The 19,266-nt window shown below is 46.1% G+C and overlaps 1 protein-coding gene across 2 annotated transcripts in view; it reads right to left on the bottom strand.

Annotated features, from left to right (window-relative positions):
* Positions 1–19,266, bottom strand: part of LOC141140751 (uncharacterized) — a 133,920-nt gene that overhangs the window by 37,496 nt on the left and 77,158 nt on the right. For both annotated transcript variants that reach the window (XM_073628217.1, XM_073628218.1), the window contains exon 12: positions 17,959–18,158. In XM_073628217.1, the coding sequence (XP_073484318.1) occupies positions 17,959–18,158 (200 nt within the window). The remainder of the gene's footprint in view (positions 1–17,958; positions 18,159–19,266) is intronic.

Below are 19,266 nucleotides of genomic sequence, written 5' to 3'. Positions count from 1 at the left end.
TCAGGCTGCGACTTGTCCCTGGCTTCTCTTGGCTGACACTTAGCCCCGCCTCCTCCTAGCTGCCACTAATCCCCACCTCCTCCTGACTGCCACATTCCACAACCTCCTCCTGGCTGAGGTCTTCCTGTGTATGAAAAAGGGACATAGTTTTAGTTTTTTATTCATCAATCACACACAATTTTCACCTCCTGACTGCTGCAAATTGAATGTTAACAAATATAACAGACTATCCTTCTGAGCCCAGCAGTTTTCATTCTTTTCCCAATTTTGGGTGCCCACTACTGTCTATTGATATGTAAAGCACTTTTTTTAATCAGCAATTAGTGATCAATAATAACATCTAATAAACATCATTTATTTATTGACCAGAAATCTGTAGAAGAATGCTATACCTGACTCCAGCTGGGCTCCTCCACTTCTTCCTGGCTGGAAGGCCCAGGTTGGACATCGGAAGCCTCAGCTGGTATGGAAGGAAGCGTGGAAGGAAGAGTAGAGAGGGATTCCCTGACTTCAGTGTGGTCTGACAGAAATCGCAGTCTCTCATAGTACCACAGCCTGGGGACATAAACGTCATCTGCTGCAGCTCCGGACCTCTGGGAATCTGTGACCTTCTTGCGCTCCCTAAGATAAGTGCTCCTCAGGCCACCAAATTTAGCTTTCAAATAAGGGATGGTTGCTGTGGGGACCACCGGCTTCACCAACTCCAGCAGTTTCTCCAGCGCTGTCTGCCTCTTCTGTTTGTGATTATAGTGGGGGTGTCTCACTTGCCACAGACAGGGCAGCTCCCTGTACTTGTCTATGAACAGGGGCAGGAAATTGTGGTCGTTGAACCCATCCATTTTCTCTGTAAGACACAACACAAGACAAAGCCTAATGTCAGGCCAAACTCCCCTAATCTTGTTACAGTATAGGCTTCCATTTCGAAGCAGTATAGGCCCAAGTTTAGATCCTACCTTCATTAGCACGATCGGCGTCTCCGATGCTCCTTCCTCCGCTCACAGATCGTACGTAAGACACGCGCGTTACGATTTATACACACTGCGCATGCGTATAACTCCGCCCGCCCCTGACGTTCTTTCTAGTCTATTCCCCGCCCCTTTTCGTTCGGCGCAGTGAGGGAAGAGCACATGGCGGATAGACAGCAGGATCGTGCTAATTGTAGCAACGAGGAGGAGGAGGAGGAGAAAAGGCCAGAGCCTGAAACGTCCCGATCCAGAAGGAGATTAAAGGACTCAAATATGTCCTTTGGGGAGATGTTGGAGATGGTGGACATCCTGAAGAAGGCCAACTATGATGGAAAGTATGGGCCTTACCCCAACCCCAATGTCCGAAAGGCCAAGATCATGGCGAAAGTGGTCAGGAGTCTGCACCGGAAATTCGGGGTACGACGATCGAAAGATCAGCTCAGGAAGCGGTGGTCGGACCTGAAATTACGAGAACATGAGCAGTACAGAAAGATCCGGAGAGTGCTGCAAAAAAGTAAGTAGTTGTGCTGTGTTCCTATTCTTTATGTTTATTACGTTCGTGCTGCTCCATGTGCTTTTAGGAGCTGTTGTACAGTTTAAAATGGCAACTTTCATGTTCATGGGCACATTATTCGTTCGGATCACACATTGTTATTTCGGACGATAAAATACCATTGTTTAGGCCATATGCATTTGGCCACCATTTTGACGCCCTATACTTGTCTTCAAAGAATTGGGTTGTGTAGATGGCTTTGTTACTAGAATGAAATGCAAACTAGATTCTGTGTAAGGAGAGGACACTGAGCAGCTGTTTTCACATCTGGACACTGGAGCACTAGTGTGGGACACAAGAACACCATTTTTATTAGGGGGCCGCACAGGTGCTCCAATGTATACTATAGGGGGGGATACATCTGTGAAGCTTTTACCAAACAGGTAAAGTATTGCAGCTTGACAAAGGACACTAAAAAAGCTACATGTTGGAACTCTGCTAAAATAGATAATTGTACCCCACTTCCAAGCAATGTTTCATCTTTATAGTTCTGACATTAAATATCTGTGTGCTAATTATACCATTTTTGTTTTACATAGGGGAGAAAAGACTCGGAAGACACCCCTCATCCGAGGAGACCAGAGCCCCCCCCCCCTCTGGAAGAAGGGGAAATCCCCCCAACACAAGATGAGCAGGAGGATGAAGACGTGGTGGAAGTAGTTACCACAACAGGTGAGTGTCTGCGACCACAGGCTCCTTGGGTCAGTGGACCAATATGACCGCAACTCAACCTTTTTAGTAATGCCCATGAGGAGGGATAGGCCCAGAAAGGTCTTAAACTTGGGAATCGTAATAGGTTTCCAGGAAAATTCTCTGGCAAGGGTCAAATGGGGATTTGTGGCAATAAATTGACCTGCGTATAAATAGCTTTGGTCCACAATAGATCTGTACAGATTTTCGGTGAAAAACAGTGAATAAAAGTCAACTGTTTAGTGTCACAAGTTACACCAGTACAGTGATCAGTGAAAAAATGGAAAACTGCACTTGGTAACACAGTGACAAGGACTGAAAGGGTTAACTGGGGGGGCGATCAGGGGGTGATCAAGGGGTAAAAAGTGTGCCTACGTTTACTGGTGTCAGTGTAGTGTTGGTGTACTCACAGTAGATGTCTTCTCCTCTCAAGCTGGAACCGAAAAGGGCTCCACGAGGGGAGCTGACATAATGTCCTCTGCCTGTGTATATATTACACAGGCAGAGGACCGTCTGTCATTCCCCAGAACCGATCACCAGGTGCAGGCCAGAAAACATTGGTCTGGGCCTGGAGACTAATCAGTTCTGGAACAAATCGATCATCGTGGGGACGGCGGGCATGCGCCCTCCGTCCCCGCGTGCGCGACCGACGTGCAATGACAGCGATTCACGCAGGAGAGCCAACCTGCCACAGTACAACTGCAGCGGCTGGTCAGGAACTAGTTAAAGCAAGTAAAATGCAGCATCTTTAAAGTGGTTGTAAAGGCAGAAGGTTTGTTCCTTAATGCATTCTGTCAGGACCTGGACTTGTACCTGGGACTAGGGATGAGCCGAACACCCACTGGTTCGGTTCGCACCAGAACCTGCGAACGGACCGAAAGTTCGCACGAACGTTAGAACCCCATTGACGTCTATGGGACTCGAACGTTCGAAATCAAAAGTGCTCATTTTAAAGGCTAATTTGCATGGTATTGTCCTAAAAAGGGTTTGGGGACCCGGGTCCTACCCCAGGGGACATGTATCAATGCAAAAAAAACTTTTAAAAACGGCCGTTTTTTCGGGAGCAGTGATTTTAATGATGCTTAAAGTAAAAAAAAAAAAAGTGAAATATTCCTTTAAATATCGTACCTGAGGGGTGTCTATAGTATGCCTGTAAAGTGACGCGTGTTTCCCGTGTTTAGAACAGTCCCTGCACCAAATGTCATTTTTAAAGGAAAAAATCTCATTTAAAACTGCTTGCGGGTTTAATGTAATGTCGGGTCCTGGCAATATGGATGAAAATCAGTGAGACAAACGGCATGGGTACCCCCCAGTCCATTACCAGGCCCTTTGGGTCTTGTATGGATATTAAGGGGAACCCCGCACCCAAATTAAAATAAGGAAAGGTGTGGGGACACCAGGCCCTATATACTCTGAACAGCAGTATACAGGCTGTAGGTTTGTTGTTAAGTAGAATCTCTTTGTAATTTTGAACGGGTACATTTTTAACGTGTTTAGCTCCAGCCAAAAAATCTTTTTTAAGCTTTTTGGAAAACATAGGGAAGGGTTATCACCCCTGTGACATTTGTTTTGCTGTCTTTCCTCCTTTTCAGAAGATTTCACCTCACTTTTTGTCCCAATGGATTGGAAAGCATCAGTGGAAAGGAGAAATGTTTTTCCCATATTAACTCTTACAGGAGAGAATTTCCCTTTCTAGGGGTAGATTTATTCTCACTTCCTGTTGTCTCCTTCCGTTTGCAAGTAGGAGTTGTTTGTAAGTTAGTTGTTAGAAAGTAGGGTCCTGCCCTATATACTCAGCAGAAATTTGGGCCTTAGGTGTTGCTGTGGCCACAACACTGTAAGCCCTCACAGGGCTCTGCTGTGAAATATTAGATCAAGAAATGTAATTACATGCCCCTGTTGAACAGGAGCTGAAAAATTAGGCCTTAGGCACTGGTGCTGGTGCCACAACAATGCAACCCCTCACAGACACTCTAGTTGGAATGCAGGAACGAGCCCTGCTGCAAAGTATTGCATCAAAAATTGTAATTACACGCCCCTGTTAAACAAGGGCTGAAAAATTGGGCCTTAGGCACTGGTGCTGGTGCCACAACACTGCAACCCCTCACAGACACTCTAGTTGGAATGCAGGAACGAGCCCTGCTGCAAAGTATTACATCAAAAATTGTAATTACACGCCCCTGTTAAACAGGGGCTGAAAAATTGTGCCTTAGGCACTGGTGGTGGCACCCAGAACCAAAAATGTTCTTACAAGCTATCAGCGTGATGATTGAGGAGGAAGAGGATAATTACTCAGGGATAGTCACTCAGCATCAGCATAGGCAGTCTTTGAAGGGATCTGAGATTTCAAAAAAAATTATTCGGTTACATCAGCATCAGGTGCTTGGTAGCTGGTGGTGATCCAAGACTCATTCATTTTTATGAAGGTCAGACGATCGACCGAGTCAGTGGACAGACGCACCCTGTGATCGGTTACCACGCCTCCAGCAGCACTGAATGTGCGTTCCGAAAGAACGCTGGATGCAGGACAGGCCAGTAGCTCAATTGCATACTGTGCAAGCTCTGGCCAGTGATCCATCCTCAAGACCCAGTAAACCAGAGGATTTTCGGTGGGAAAGGTGTCCAAGTCTGATCTTGCCCCTAGGTATTCCTGCACCATGTAAAACAGACGCTGGCGATGGTTGCTGGAACCGATCATACCTTGGGGCTGCGGACCAAAAAATTGTCTGAACGCATCGGTCAGACGGCCACCTTCTCCACCGCTCCTTCTTTGACTGACCGAAGCCTCAGCAACACGTTGTCCAGAAACAGGAGTTTGTAACCTCCCAGTCTCTGGGAACGCGTTGCACAGACCTTTCTGCAAGGCCTCCCGAAGATGTTTCATCCTCTGCTCCCTCTGCGATGGCAAGATAAGGTCCGCAACCTTACCCTTGTAACGTGGATCAAGGAGGGTTGCCAGCCAGTATTGGTCCTTCTCCTTGATACCACGAATACGAGGATCCTTACGCAGGCTTTGCAGGATCAGGGAGGCCATGCAGCGTAGGTTTGCTGAGGCATTCGGTCCGGAGTCCTCTGGGTCACTAAGGACGACATGGTCCGCAGCCACCTCCTCCCAGCCACGTACAAGTCCATGTGTTTCTTGGGACTGATCCCTTAAAGACTGCTGCTGATGCTGAGTGCCAGGCTCCACCTCCATACTGACACAATCTTCCTCCTCCTCCTCCTCCTCTTCCTCCTCGTCCTCTTCCTGTGTGATCGGCGGGCACGCAGGAACACTGTCTGGATAAAGGGGGCCTTGAGAGCTAAGGAAGTCCTCCTCTTCCTGCCTCTGTTCTGCCTCAAGTGCCCTGTCCATTATTCCACGCAGCGTGTGCTCCAACAGGTGGACAAGGGGGACAGTGTCACTGATGCATGCACTGTCACTGCTCACCATCCTCGTGGCCTCCTCAAATGGTGACAGGACAGTGCATGCATCCCTGATCATGGCCCACTGGCGTGGGGAAAAAAAACCAAGCTCCCCTGACCCTGTCCTGGTGCCATAGTCGCACAGGTACTCATTGATGGCCCTCTGCTGCGTGTGCAGCCGCTGCAGCATGGCCAACGTTGAGTTCCACCTGGTGGGCATGTCACAGATTAGGCGGTTCTTGGGCAGGTTAAACTCCTTTTGGAGGTCCGTCAGCCGAGCACTGGCATTATATGACCGGCGGAAATGCACACAGACTTTCCTGGCCTGCCTCAGGACATCCTGTAAGCCCGGTACCTGCCCAAGAACCGCTGCACCACCAAGTTAAGGACGTGAGCCAAACAGGGCACATGGGTCATTTGTCCCTGTCGGAGGGCAGAGAGGAGGTTGGTGCCATTGTCGCAAACCACCATTCCTGCTTTAAGTTGGCGTGGCGTCAACCACCTCTGAACCTGCCCCTGCAGAGCTGACAGAACCTCTGCCCCAGTGTGGCTCCTGTCCCCCAAGCACACCAGCTCAAGCACCGCATGGCATCTTTTGGCCTGCGTACTTGCGTAGCCCCTTGAACGACTACGGAGCACCGCTGGTTCCGAGGAAGAGGCCATGGAGGAAGAAGAAGAGGAGGGGGTGGAGGAGAGAGGTGTGTCACAATCATTAGCATTTTGGAGGCGTGGTGGCGGAACAACCTCCAACACTACTGCACCTTGTCCTGCATCCTTCCCAGCTGCCAGCAGAGTCACCCAATGCGCCGTGAAACTTAGGTAACGTCCCTGTCCATGCCTGCTGGACCATGAGTCAGCGGTAATATGCACCTTACCGCTGACCGCCCTGTCCAGCGAGGCATGGACATTGCCTTCCACATGCTGGTAGAGAGCCGGAATCGCCTTCCGTGAGAAAAAGTAGCGTTTGGGTACCTGCCACTGAGGAACCGCACATTCCACAAACTCACGGAAGGGGGCAGAGTCTACCAACTGAAAAGGCAGCAGTTGAAGTGCTAGCAATTTTGCCAAGCTAGCATTCAACCGTTGGGCATGTGGATGGCTGGGAGCAAACTTCTTTCGGCGGTGCAGCAGCTGGGGCAGGGAAATTTGCCTGGTACAATCTGACGTCGGTGTACCAAAATCAGATTGCCCACAAGTACGTGGCTGTGACACACCTAATTCTACACCTTCATTCCTCTCAGTGCAGGTCTCAGAGAGGACTGAAGGTCTAGTGGGGTTGGAAATCTCAGCTGATGAGGAGCAAGCAGAGGTCCTCTTTGTTCTTTGGTGTGGGTCTTTTAGATACGCTTGCCAACGAACTGCATGGCAGGTCAACATATGTCTGGTCAAGCATGTGGTACCCAAGCGGGAGATGTTTTGGCCACGCGAGATACGCTTGAGACATATGTTGCAAATAGCAGTGGTGCGATCTGATGCACTCGTCTCAAAAAAGGCCCACACCAAAGAACTTTTTGAATAACGCGCAGAGACTGCAGCGCCCTGCACATGTGGAGCTTTGGGGTGTGATGCAGTCAATGTGCTGCCCTTAGGCTGGCCCCTGGAGGGCATCCTGCCTCGTTGGTGATGTGCCGCCTCCTCCTCCTCCTCCTCCTCCTCCTCCTCCTCCTCTCTCCTATCAGGCACCCACATTGAGTCAGTGACCTCATCATCCCCTCCCTCCTCATCACTGGAGCAAACCTGGCAGTATGCTGCAGCAGGGGGAGCATGACTGCCAGATTGCTGTCCTTCTTGGGCACCCCCTCTGTCCGTGCTCGTGTTACTGCCTTCATCGAGCTCAGTATCATCATCAGAGCCTTCCAAACGCTGGGCATCCTCCTGGAGCATGTACCCAACACTGTGGTCAAACAGTTCGAGGGACTCCTCAGGAGGACATGGTGGGGCTAGGAAAGGAGTCACTGATGACATTGAGCCGAGGGAAGAGGCCGCTGCTTTGCCAGACAAAGTACCCTGGGCATGGGTGAGAGAGGATGAGGAGGATGAGGACGGCTTGGTCATCCACTCGACCAAGTCTTCCGCATGTTGCGGCTCAACATGGCCAGCTGCAGAAAAAAAGGCCAAGCGTGTCCCATGGCCACGTGCTGATGAGGATGCACCGTCTCCACGACTAGCACTAGACACAGAGCCTGCTTGCCCTCTCTTATTGGCTTGTGACTGTCTGCCTCTCCTTCTTGGCCTTCCAGACATACTAATGGCCTGTAGCTGCACTAAGCTGGGATATATATATATATATATATATATATATATATGTACTGATACTGCAGCTAGCAAAATCAACTGCCTGCCTGTAGTATGAGAACACCACCAACCTTCTACAGGTAGCTTTAGCTGAACACTGTGAGGTGGACGCACCCCACTAACTTGTAGGTTTAGCAGAACACTGTGAGCAGGACGCACTGTACTAACTGTAAATAGTCTAGCTGCCTGACTGTGGTACTAATAGGATCAAAAGAACACCAGCAATTTTCTTCAGGTAGCTGTATTTACTGTATCAAGACAAGCCTGCCTGTCAGTAAGAAGATAACAGAAACGGATCTAGCTGAACACTGTGAGCAGGACGCACCCCACTAGCTTGTAGGTTTAGCTGAACACTGTGAGGTGGACGCACCCCACTAACTTGTAGGTTTAGCTGAACACTGTGAGCAGGACGCACCCCACTAACTTGTAGGTTTAGCAGAACACTGTGAGCAGGACGCACTGCACTAACTGTAAATAGTCTAGCTGTCTGACTGTGGTACTAATAGGATCAAAAGAACATCAGTAATTTTCTTTAAAATACTGTAACAAGACAAGCCTGCCTGTCAGTAAGAAGATAACAGGAACGGATCTAGCTGAACACTGTGAGCAGGACGCACCCCACTAGCTTGTAGGTTTAGCTGAACACTGTGAGGTGGACGCACCCCACTAACTTGTAGGTTTAGCTGAACACTGTGAGCAGGACGCACTCCACTAACTTGTAGGTTTAGCAGAACACTGTGAGCAGGACGCACTGCACTAACTGTAAATAGTCTAGCTGCCTGACTGTGGTACTAATAGGATCAAAAGAACACCAGCAATTTTCTTCAGGTAGCTGTATTTACTGTAACAAGACAAGCCTGCCTGTCAGTAAGAAGATAACAGGAATGGATCTAGCTGAACACTGTGAGCAGGACGCACCCCACTAGCTTGTAGGTTTAGCTGAACACTGTGAGGTGGACGCACCCCACTAACTTGTAGGTTTAGCTGAACACTGTGAGCAGGACGCACCCCACTAACTTGTAGGTTTAGCAGAACACTGTGAGCAGGACGCACTGCACTAACTGTAAATAGTCTAGCTGCCTGACTGTGGTACTAATAGGATCAAAAGAACACCAGCAATTTTCTTCAGGTAGCTGTATTTACTGTAACAAGACAAGCCTGCCTGTCAGTAAGAAGATAACAGAAACGGATCTAGCTGAACACTGTGAGCAGGACGCACCCCACTAGCTTGTAGGTTTAGCTGAACACTGTGAGGTGGACGCACCCCACTAACTTGTAGGTTTAGCTGAACACTGTGAGCAGGACGCACCCCACTAACTTGTAGGTTTAGCAGAACACTGTGAGCAGGACGCACTGTACTAACTGTAAATAGTCTAGCTGCCTGACTGTGGTACTAATAGGATCAAAAGAACACCAGCAATTTTCTTCAGGTAGCTGTATTTACTGTAACAAGACAAGCCTGCCTGTCAGTAAGAAGATAACAGAAACGGATCTAGCTGAACACTGTGAGCAGGACGCACCCCACTAGCTTGTAGGTTTAGCTGAACACTGTGAGGTGGACGCACCCCACTAACTTGTAGGTTTAGCTGAACACTGTGAGCAGGACGCACCCCACTTACTTGTAGGTTTAGCAGAACACTGTGGGCAGGACGCACTGCACTAACTGTAAATAGTCTAGCTGCCTGACTGTGGTACTAATAGGATCAAAAGAACACCAGTAATTTTCTTTAAAATACTGTAACAAGACAAGCTTGCCTGTCAGTAAGAAGATAACAGATAGCTGAACACTGTGAGCAGGACGCACTGCACTAAATGTAAATAGTCTAGCTGCCTGACTGTGGTACTAATAGGATCAAAAGAACACCAGTAATTTTCTTCAAAATGCTGTAACAAGACAAGCCTGCCTGTCAGTAGGAATATAACAGGAACGGATCTAGCTGAACACTGTGAGCAGGACGCACTGCACTAAATGTAAATAGTCTAGAAGATAACAGGAATGGATCTAGCTAAACTGAATACAGTGTATATATATATATATGCAACACCTGGGATGCATATATACACACAATACACTTTAAGTGCAGCTAACTGACTGACTGTCCTGCCTAATCTAGCTAACTCAAATGAAATGACACTGTCTCTCTCTCTCTCTAAGCACACCGGTACACACACTGCACAGGGCCGCCGTGCAGGCGGCCTTATATAGTGTGGGGCGTGTACTAAATCCCCTGAGCCATAATTGGCCAAAGCCTTCTTGGCTTTGGCCAATTATGGCTCTCTGTTAAGGCGGCGCTGTGATTGGCCAAGCATGCGGGTCATAGTGCATGCTTGGCCAATCATCAGCAAGCAATGCACTGCGATGCCGCAGTGAATTATGGGCCGTGACGCGCCACACGAATTTGGCGCGAACGGCCCATATCGTTCGCAATTCGACGAACGATCGAACAGCCGATGTTCGACTCGAACATGGGTTCGACTCGAACACGAAGCTCATCCCTACCTGGGACCTCTGCTGTGTCTGACTCTTCTCATTGAGCTACCTGAGATATTGGATAGCACCCTGTCTGATCCATTGGACAACCCTGCCTTGTGCCTTGACTTCTGCAGAACCTTGAACTCTTTGCTCTTCCCATGAACTTCCTGATTTAAGCCATGTCTCTGAACTTCCTGTTTCCCAGGTTATTGTGCTCTCTTCAGCCAGTATCTCGCTATCATCTTCCCTGCTGCCATCCATATTGTGCTACCACTCATTAGTGACCCTTGGCTTGTTTCTCAACTACACTCCTGCCTGATCCCAACCTGCAACTACTCATTACTGACCTTTGGCTTGTTTACTGACTATAATTCTATCTGATCCTTAATTGCTATCCACTTATGGATCCCAGCTTATTCATCTCCTGGTGGGGTGATCCTGAGAACCACAACCTGGTACTAACATGCAGAAAAATACATCTCCACCTTCAGAAGCTCTGGTGAACACTGTTTAGTACTTAGACTCCGCACCTCAGATGAGCCCATGTCATCCGCCATGGTGACTGCCTGTGTACCTATCCTGCTGGTCGGTAGTAGTCCCGCTACTGCTATAGCAACTGGTCTTTGAGTCTGACCCTGTATCACATTCTATGCATTAGGCTAAAAAACCTTCTGCATGCAGTCCCCCCAGCCCCACCTTATATTTACCTGACCCCAATCCAGCAATGTGCATGAGAACAGCAGCTCTCTCGGCTCGCTTTCTCCTCATTGGACAGAGAAGCAACAGTGGAAGCCATTGGCTTCTGCTGCTCTCAATCACAGCCAGTGAGGGCAGAGCAGGGGGCGGGGCCAAGGCGGCTCTGTGTGTCAATGGACACACAAAGTGGGACTCAGAAGGGAGCACGCACGAGTGCCCCCATAAGCAAGTGGCTTGCTATGGGGGGACTCGGCGGGGGGAAGAAGCCAGGAGCGGCACAGGGAAACCCAAGAAGAGGAGGATTTGGGGTGCTCTGTGCAAAACCATTGCACTGAGCAGGTAAGTATAACATGTTTGTGTTTTTAAAGAGAAAAAAAAAATTTAGAATGACTTTAAATAGTAAAATGACTTACATTCTATATAAGTCTGAGAAATGCATGAGATGTGTTTGTAATTTGAAAAGCATTGTTATTCCATTCTTATTGATTTTTGCAGAGACAACTAATTAAGGAAAATGCCAATGCACCGAAACAATCCCAATGCCTGCAGATCTCTTGGGTGGACTGACTATCTCCATCAATGTGTACACAGTTAAAGTTATGACCCAACTGCTCCTCATTACCTTTTGTACTCTTGTTTATTCAAATCACTTTTTTTTTTAATAATTTTTTAGTCCTGTTATGATTTGTGACCGATTTTTGCTAACAATTTTTTAAAATACCCTTTCCCTCTCAGTAAAAATGCTGCTTCCAGCCTTTACACTACAGTGCTTTGTGATGGTAGTGCTGAGTTACAGCCACATCCCTCAGTACAAGTGTCCTCACACTGATTTATATTGCAAAGAAGGAGAGGGGTGTGTCTGACAAGCTCTGCCACATAAAGGGTTTTTCAGGTTTTAGGGAAAATAATATAAAATGTTATTTCTTTTTTTAGTATTAAGACTCATTCTCTTGGGAAAACTACAGCGTACATCTGTGTGTGGGCCATGTTTAAATGCACGGGGATACACAGGTATTGTGTGCATCCCCATGTAGGCAGTCCCATTCATATCAATTTGGGTGCAGTGGCTGCTCCCAATTTGACATCCATGCAGGTGTATGACTCCAAACACAGACAGTGTGTATTCAGGGCTGTGCACCAGCACCCGTATGGCTGCCAACATGGGAACGATGGCTGTACAGCCGCTGCATCCTAATTAACATGAATAGGACTGCCTGCATGGGAATGCACTCAACACCTCTGTATTCCTGTTTGATAAACATGGCTCTCACATGGGTGTATGCTGTAGTACACTCATGTGAATGAGGCCCAAACACATGAGTAATGAAATGCTGTCTTCAAAGCATGCAATAATGTAAAGGTTTGTGCAAACAGCTACAAATGTGAAGTATATAAAGAGTTAAATATAAAGATGTACAAAAGAGAACAAGGGGGCGGGACTTTAAATGAAGGAGGAGGGTAAAGTGTTGTGTGGCATTATAATTAACATATCTATAATATATGTAAAGGAGTAGGACATTTGTCTCATAATTCATATTAAATAGAAAATTTATATACTACACATATAATTAAATACCTGCATGGGGCAAGATATTAAATTAAAAACTTTGTTTCATACAACAATACATAATACATAAATAATCCAAAAAATGGATGGTACATGATACATATAGAAAATCCCAAAATTGGATGGCACATGATTGGAATATAGTCAAATACATAATGCATGAACAGAATCCACAATGACGTGGTAGGATGAAGTATGTGATTTGAACACGACATCTGTTAGCTCAACGCATTTCGTTACTTGATGTCACTCATCAGGAGCAAGCGTGTACGCGTGCAAGATATCTCTGTAATGATATATTGTGCATTTCTAGTTGGTTTATTATAGTCACAGGTGTAAAAAATATAATATAAATTATATAATATAATAGCTAACAGATGTTGTGTTCAAATCGCATACTTCATCCTACCACGTCAATGTGGATTCTGTTCATGCATTATGTATTTGACTATATTCTAATCATGTGTCATCCAATTTTGGGCTTTTCTATATGTATCATGTGCCATCCATTTTTTTGGATTATTTATGTATCATGTATTGTTGTACGAAACAAAGTTTTTAATTTAATATCTTACTCCATGCAGGTATTTAATTATATGTGTAGTAAATCAATTTTCTATCTAATATGAATTATGAGACAAACGTCCTACTCCTTTACATATATTATAGATATGTTAATTATAATGCCACACAACACTTTACCCTCCGCGTACTTCATTTAAAGTCCCACCCCCTTGTTCTCTTTTGTACAAAATAATAGGGATGGAGGCTGATGACAACGTCAGCTCCTCATATAAAGTCCCACAGACCCCCCCGCCTCTTTTAAATATAAAGATATTTGTTAAAGGAAATGTATTGCCTTATATAAATAATCTTTACTTTAGGTTATCATCTCTAGTGGCACGAAAACCAGGAACAGAATTCATGAAGCAACAGTCTTGCCTACTACAAAGCAATGAAATTAGCAGACAGCTCAGTGTCAAATTAAGCTGGAATAGAACTGCTGCTAGAATCCACATTTGGAATAGACATAACCACTGAGGTATTGCTTTTTTAATACCATAAGAAAAAAGTGAAGAGGCCTGAAGCTCATAAGCTCAGTGTCAAATTAAGCTGGAATAGAGCTGCTGCTAGAATCCACATTTGGAATAGACATAACCACTGAGGTATTGCTTTTTTAATACCATAAGAAAAAAGTGAAGAGGCCTGAAGCTCATAAGCCTACAGTGGTGTCTGCAGGTCTGGTACTCGCACTGAGATGGACAGTACCTAAGAGTAATGCCGCGTACACACGGGTGGACTTTTCGACCGGACTGGTCCGACGGACTTTCCAACGGACTTTTGATGGACTTCCGAGCGACTTTTTAACGAACGGACTTGTCTACACACAATCACACCAAAGGCCGACGGATTCGTACGTGATGACGTACACCGGACTAAAATAAGGAAGTTGATAGCCAGTAGCCAATAGCTGCCCTAGCGTGGGTTTTTGTCCGTCAGACTAGCATACAGACGAGCGAATTTTTCGACCGGACTCGAGTCCGTTGGAAAGATTTGAAGCATGTTTCAAATCTAAAGTCCGTTAGATTTTCGACTGGAAAAGTCAGCTGAAGGTCCGATGAAGCCCACACACGGTCGGACTGTCTGCCGGACCAGTCCGGTCGAAAAGTCTGCTTGTGTGTACGCGGCATAAGACCTAAGACCTGCTTTTTCTGTAAACTATCATCTGTTGAGTAAATGTTTTTTTCCTTTGTTTTATGTATGTGTGTTATTCCTATATGAAAAGGTTAACACCCTACAACCTCCCCACTTATCTTTGTGGGTGATTAGATGTCACTGTCCACACAACCTATGCAGTGATTTTAAAGCCCTGCTCTTCTTTCCTTTCTTTCCTTGGGACCGCCAAGATGGATCGGAGTGATTCTGATTGGTCACATGCTGGCACGTGACCACTTTGACCAATCAGAATCAATTTAATCCACCCTGGAAGCCATAAGGAACGAAAAAGAAGAAGAAGTGAAGAAGAGCAGGGCTTTCAAATCCCTGAACTGTTGCATTAGCTAAATGAGTAGTGACAGCTAAACCACAAACGTAAGTGGGGGGGAGTTTTGGATGTATGGTGTTAGTTCACCTTTACATTTTTTTTTTGTGAAAAGGTTAAATTATACTTTAAGCTGTATATTTAAAGCAGAGTTCCGCCAAAAAATGGAACTTCCGCTGATCGGATTCCTCCCCCCCTCCGGTGTCACATTTGCCACCTTTCAGGGGGGAGGGGGAGCATATACCTGTATAATCCAGGTATTTGCTCCCACTTCCGGGCATAGATCACCGCAGGCTCCACAGTGATCTACACCATGTCCGGCCCCTCCTCTGTCCCCCCCCCCCGCTGTCTACTGGGAGACACACAGGTCCCAGAAGACAGTAGGGACCAATGAGGACGTGCAGCGCGACTCGCGTATGCGCAGTAGGGAACCAGGTTGTGATTCCCTTACCAAAGATGGCGGCACCTCCACCGAGAACCAAGGGACAGATCGACTTCGGGTGAGGACATTGCGGGCACCCTGGACAGGTAAGTTTCCATATTTTAAAAGTCAGCAGCTGCAGTATTTGTAGCTGCTGAATTAAAAAAAAAAAAAAATTCAGCGGAACTCTGCTTTAATGAGTGTCAATGAAAATTAAATTAGGAGAAGTGCAGGGTTATAAAAAATAACATACTACTTACCTACTTGCTGCAGCATTGGTCTGATGCTGCAAGCTGTCCCCTGCTGGCTCTAAGCCCAAGAACTGAGAAATCACGTGACCGCTGATCAATCAGTTCATAGGTCTGCTCTAAGAACAGAGTGGTAAACAGTTTCTGCATTAGATTCGATTTGAGGATCTGTCGCCCCCACTGTGTACACCTGCCACTTCTATTCACCCACCTATTTTGCTTCTAACTCTACCTCTCTTTTTTTTTCTCTTTCTTTTTTTTAACATCTTCCCTCCCCCCTAAGACACCCTAGGGCAGTGATGGCGAACCTTGGCACCCCAGATGTTTTGGAACTACATTTCCCATGATGCTCATGCACTGTGCAGTGTAGTTGAGCATCATGGGAAAACGTCTCCAAGCATCTCCGAGTGTCTCTGAGCGTCTCTGAGCGTCTCTGAGCGTCTCCGAGCGTCTCTGAGTGTCTCCGAGCGTCTCCGAGTGTCTCTGAGTGTCTGAGTGTTTCAGAGTGTTTCAGAGTGTTTCAGGCGCCCCACACCTCTGGCCACATGTGGTACTGCATACACTAGCAGTAACACTGGAATGAATTATCTGAATTTAACCGGTTGCCGACCAGCCGCCGTCATACGTCGGCAGGTCGGCACGATCCCGCAAACCGTCGTAGCCATATGTCGGCTCGCGGGATCGGGATAGCAGGAGCACGCGCCCGCTGCAAAGCGGGGGTGCCGATGCTCGTGGCTGACGGTCGCGGTGACCGCTGGCCACAAGCGATCGCGAGCACCAGAGACAGAACACGGAAGTGTGTGTGTAGACACACACATCCCTGTTTTGTTCTGAGAGGAATGACAGATCTTGTGTTCCTATTAGCTAGGAACCACGATCTGTCACTTCCTCTAGTCCGTCCACTCCCCCTTCAGTTAGAATCCCCTCCCAGGGAACACATTTAACTCCTTGATCGCCCCCTAGTGTTAACCCCTTTACTGCCAGTGACATTTTTACAGTAATCAATGCATTATTATAGCACTGATCGTTGTATTAATGCCAATGGTCCCAAAACTGTGTCAAAATTGTCCGATGTGTCCGCCATAATGTCCCAGTCATGCAAAAAATCGCAGATCGCCGCCATTACTAGTAAAAAAAAAAAAATAATAATAAAAATCCTATAAGTTTATCCCCTAGTTTGTAGACGCTATAACTTTTGCGCAAACCAATCAATATACGCTTATTGCGATTTTTTTTTACCAAAAATATGTAGAAGAATACATAGCGGCCTGAACTGAGAAAAAATTAGCTCTTTAAAAAAAAAAAAATGGGGATATTTATTACAGCAAAAAGTACAAAATATTGTTTTTTTTTTCAAAATTGTTGCTCTTTTTTTGTTTATAGCACAAAAAATAAAAACCGCAGAGGTGATCAAATACCACCAAAAGAAAGATCTATTTGTGGGAAAAAAAGAGACATCAATTTTGTTTGGGTGCAACGTGGCACGACCGCGCAATTGTCAGTTAAAGCAACGTAGTGCCAAATCGTAAAAAATGGCCCGGTCATTCTGCTGCCAGATCTTCCGGGGCTGAAGTGGTTAAATTGATTCCTATGGGGAAACTCCAAGGTACTACTGTACTTCGCTTTTAAACTGTGAGATCAAGTGCCATAGTTCCACAATGGTAAAGTTTAGGTGGGTTAAGGGCGGTGTGTGTCTTGTTAAGGGTATATATGCTGCTGTGAGATGTTTAAAGGGATAGCCAGTCATAAGGCTCTTGGGAGTTTTTTTGTGCATAGGCACTGCTCACATTCATAGTTTAAAGTGATCACCCCTGCACTTGGGAGAGAAAGTGGGATGATGATGTCTTCATATGGGGAAACAAAGCCTACAGATATACGTCGAGTGGAATGTGTGCATTCAAGTTCCACTTTAAACTTGCAATAGCTGTAGGGTTGTTTATCTTGTCATGAGATGTTTGAAAAGACAGCGTTGTCTTGTGTAATGGGGATGTGGTTTTTAAGCGTGGTTTTGGTTGCATAATTGACAATACTGATAGAAATGTCAGTACATGGGTGAAAGAGACGAATGTAAAAGCAAAAGAGAATAGCGACTAATGAAGTGTAAAGACAACTGTGCTGAGTGACCTTATAACCTCCCTCCCTGCCGTCAGATAGAATCCAAATTTGGAATAGACATTACTGCTGAGGTTTTGCATTTTACATCATAAGACAAGGAAACCAAAGTGTGCAGAGAGAACTGTAAGACCATCAAAATTCAGCAGCCTGCAGTGATATCTGAAGGTTTAGCTGTCTTACAGAGATGGACAGAATCCAAGTAAGACCTGAGACTAGATTCTGTATCCTGTCATCTGTTGTCAGTGAAATACCGTAAATGTTGTTTTTCACTTTTTTCATTTGTATATGTGTGTGTTAGTTCACTGGTACTATGTCAAGAGATTTAAATTGTATATGAAATCAGGTTTCTTTGGGTTTTTGTAAATAATACATTGAAGATGAAAAGTGCCAATGTCAGTGTCTTCAAAACCTGGTCATTTAAAATCTGAGATCAAACGAAATAATACTACAGGCAATAAACAATAACTTCTTGCAAAAAAAGAAAGCAACCTGGCGATGGGAGATGCTGGTCGGAGTGCCAAGGCGTTCTGTAAGAACATTAGTGCCTGACTGGTCTGTTTCTGTAGCAACAAATGTCTTCCCACATGAAAATTATACTGCCAGTTGTGCAGATCCAAAGAGAGAGCATCCTTATATTTTAGAAGGGCCTGTGTTAATGGATTCTCTTCATCCAGTGAAATCACCCCGCTCTATATAAAAAACAAAAAAAAAAATAACATCTTAGAACAGCCTACATACCATCATGGTAATATGTACAGTAGTGAAGTATCTGGACAAATCCAATGTCTGCTGAGTTTTTACACTAATGTCCAAATAGAACTGAGATGCAAACCACAAGCATTTTAAATTTTATATATATATATATATATATATATATATATATATATATATATATATATATATATATATATATATATATATATATATATAAAAAGCCCTCAAAATTTCCACCCATCTCCTCGCATTTGGCGATTTGAAAATGATGGGAAATGTGGGCTGTCTCGGGGAGGGGGGGCGGAGTTGAATATGAGCTGTTCTCCCAAAGGAAGAGAGAGGGCAGGAATAGGAGAGCGGCTGGCCAGATCACAGAGCAGGGATTGCCCGCTGTAACAGCTTTCATTTAAGTTGCTGTTCGCTCGCCGTCACATACAGTCCCGCCTCCTAGCTGGCTACTTTGATAGACAGAGCACTGGTCCAATGCCACGACGTTTGACGTCATCAAAGTAGTCGGGCAAGGAGGCGGGACTGTATGTGATGGCGAGCGCACAGCGATTCAAATGAAAGCTGTTACAGCGGGCAATGCTTGCTCTATGATCCAGCCAGCCACTCTCCTCTTCCTCCCCTCTCTCTTCCTCTGCACAGGTCACACTGCATTGGTGGGCACAGGTCACGCTTCATTGGTGGGCACAGGTCACGCTGCATTGGTGGGCACAGGCGAGTTGCATTGGTGGGTATAGGTCATGCTTCATTGATGGGCACAGGTGAGTTGCATTGGTGGGCACAGGTCATGCTGCATTGGTGGGCACAGGTGAGCTGCATTGGTGGGCACAGGCGAGTTGCATTGATGGGCACTGGTCATGCTGCATTGGTGGGCACAAGTGAGTTTCATTTGTGGGCACAGGTCATGCTGCATTGATGGGCATTGGTCACGCTGCATTGATGGGCACAGGTGATGCTGCATTCATGGGGACTGGTCATGCTATATTGATGGGCACTGGTCACACTGCATTGATAGGCACAGGTGAGGCTGCATTAATGGGCACAGGTGAGGCTGCATTTATGGGCACAGGTGAGGCT

The sequence above is a fragment of the Aquarana catesbeiana genome, linkage group LG04, assembly GCF_042186555.1.
Source record: "Aquarana catesbeiana isolate 2022-GZ linkage group LG04, ASM4218655v1, whole genome shotgun sequence".
NCBI classification, from domain to species: domain Eukaryota; kingdom Metazoa; phylum Chordata; class Amphibia; order Anura; family Ranidae; genus Aquarana; species Aquarana catesbeiana.
This window is presented reverse-complemented; position numbering and strand designations above follow the sequence as displayed.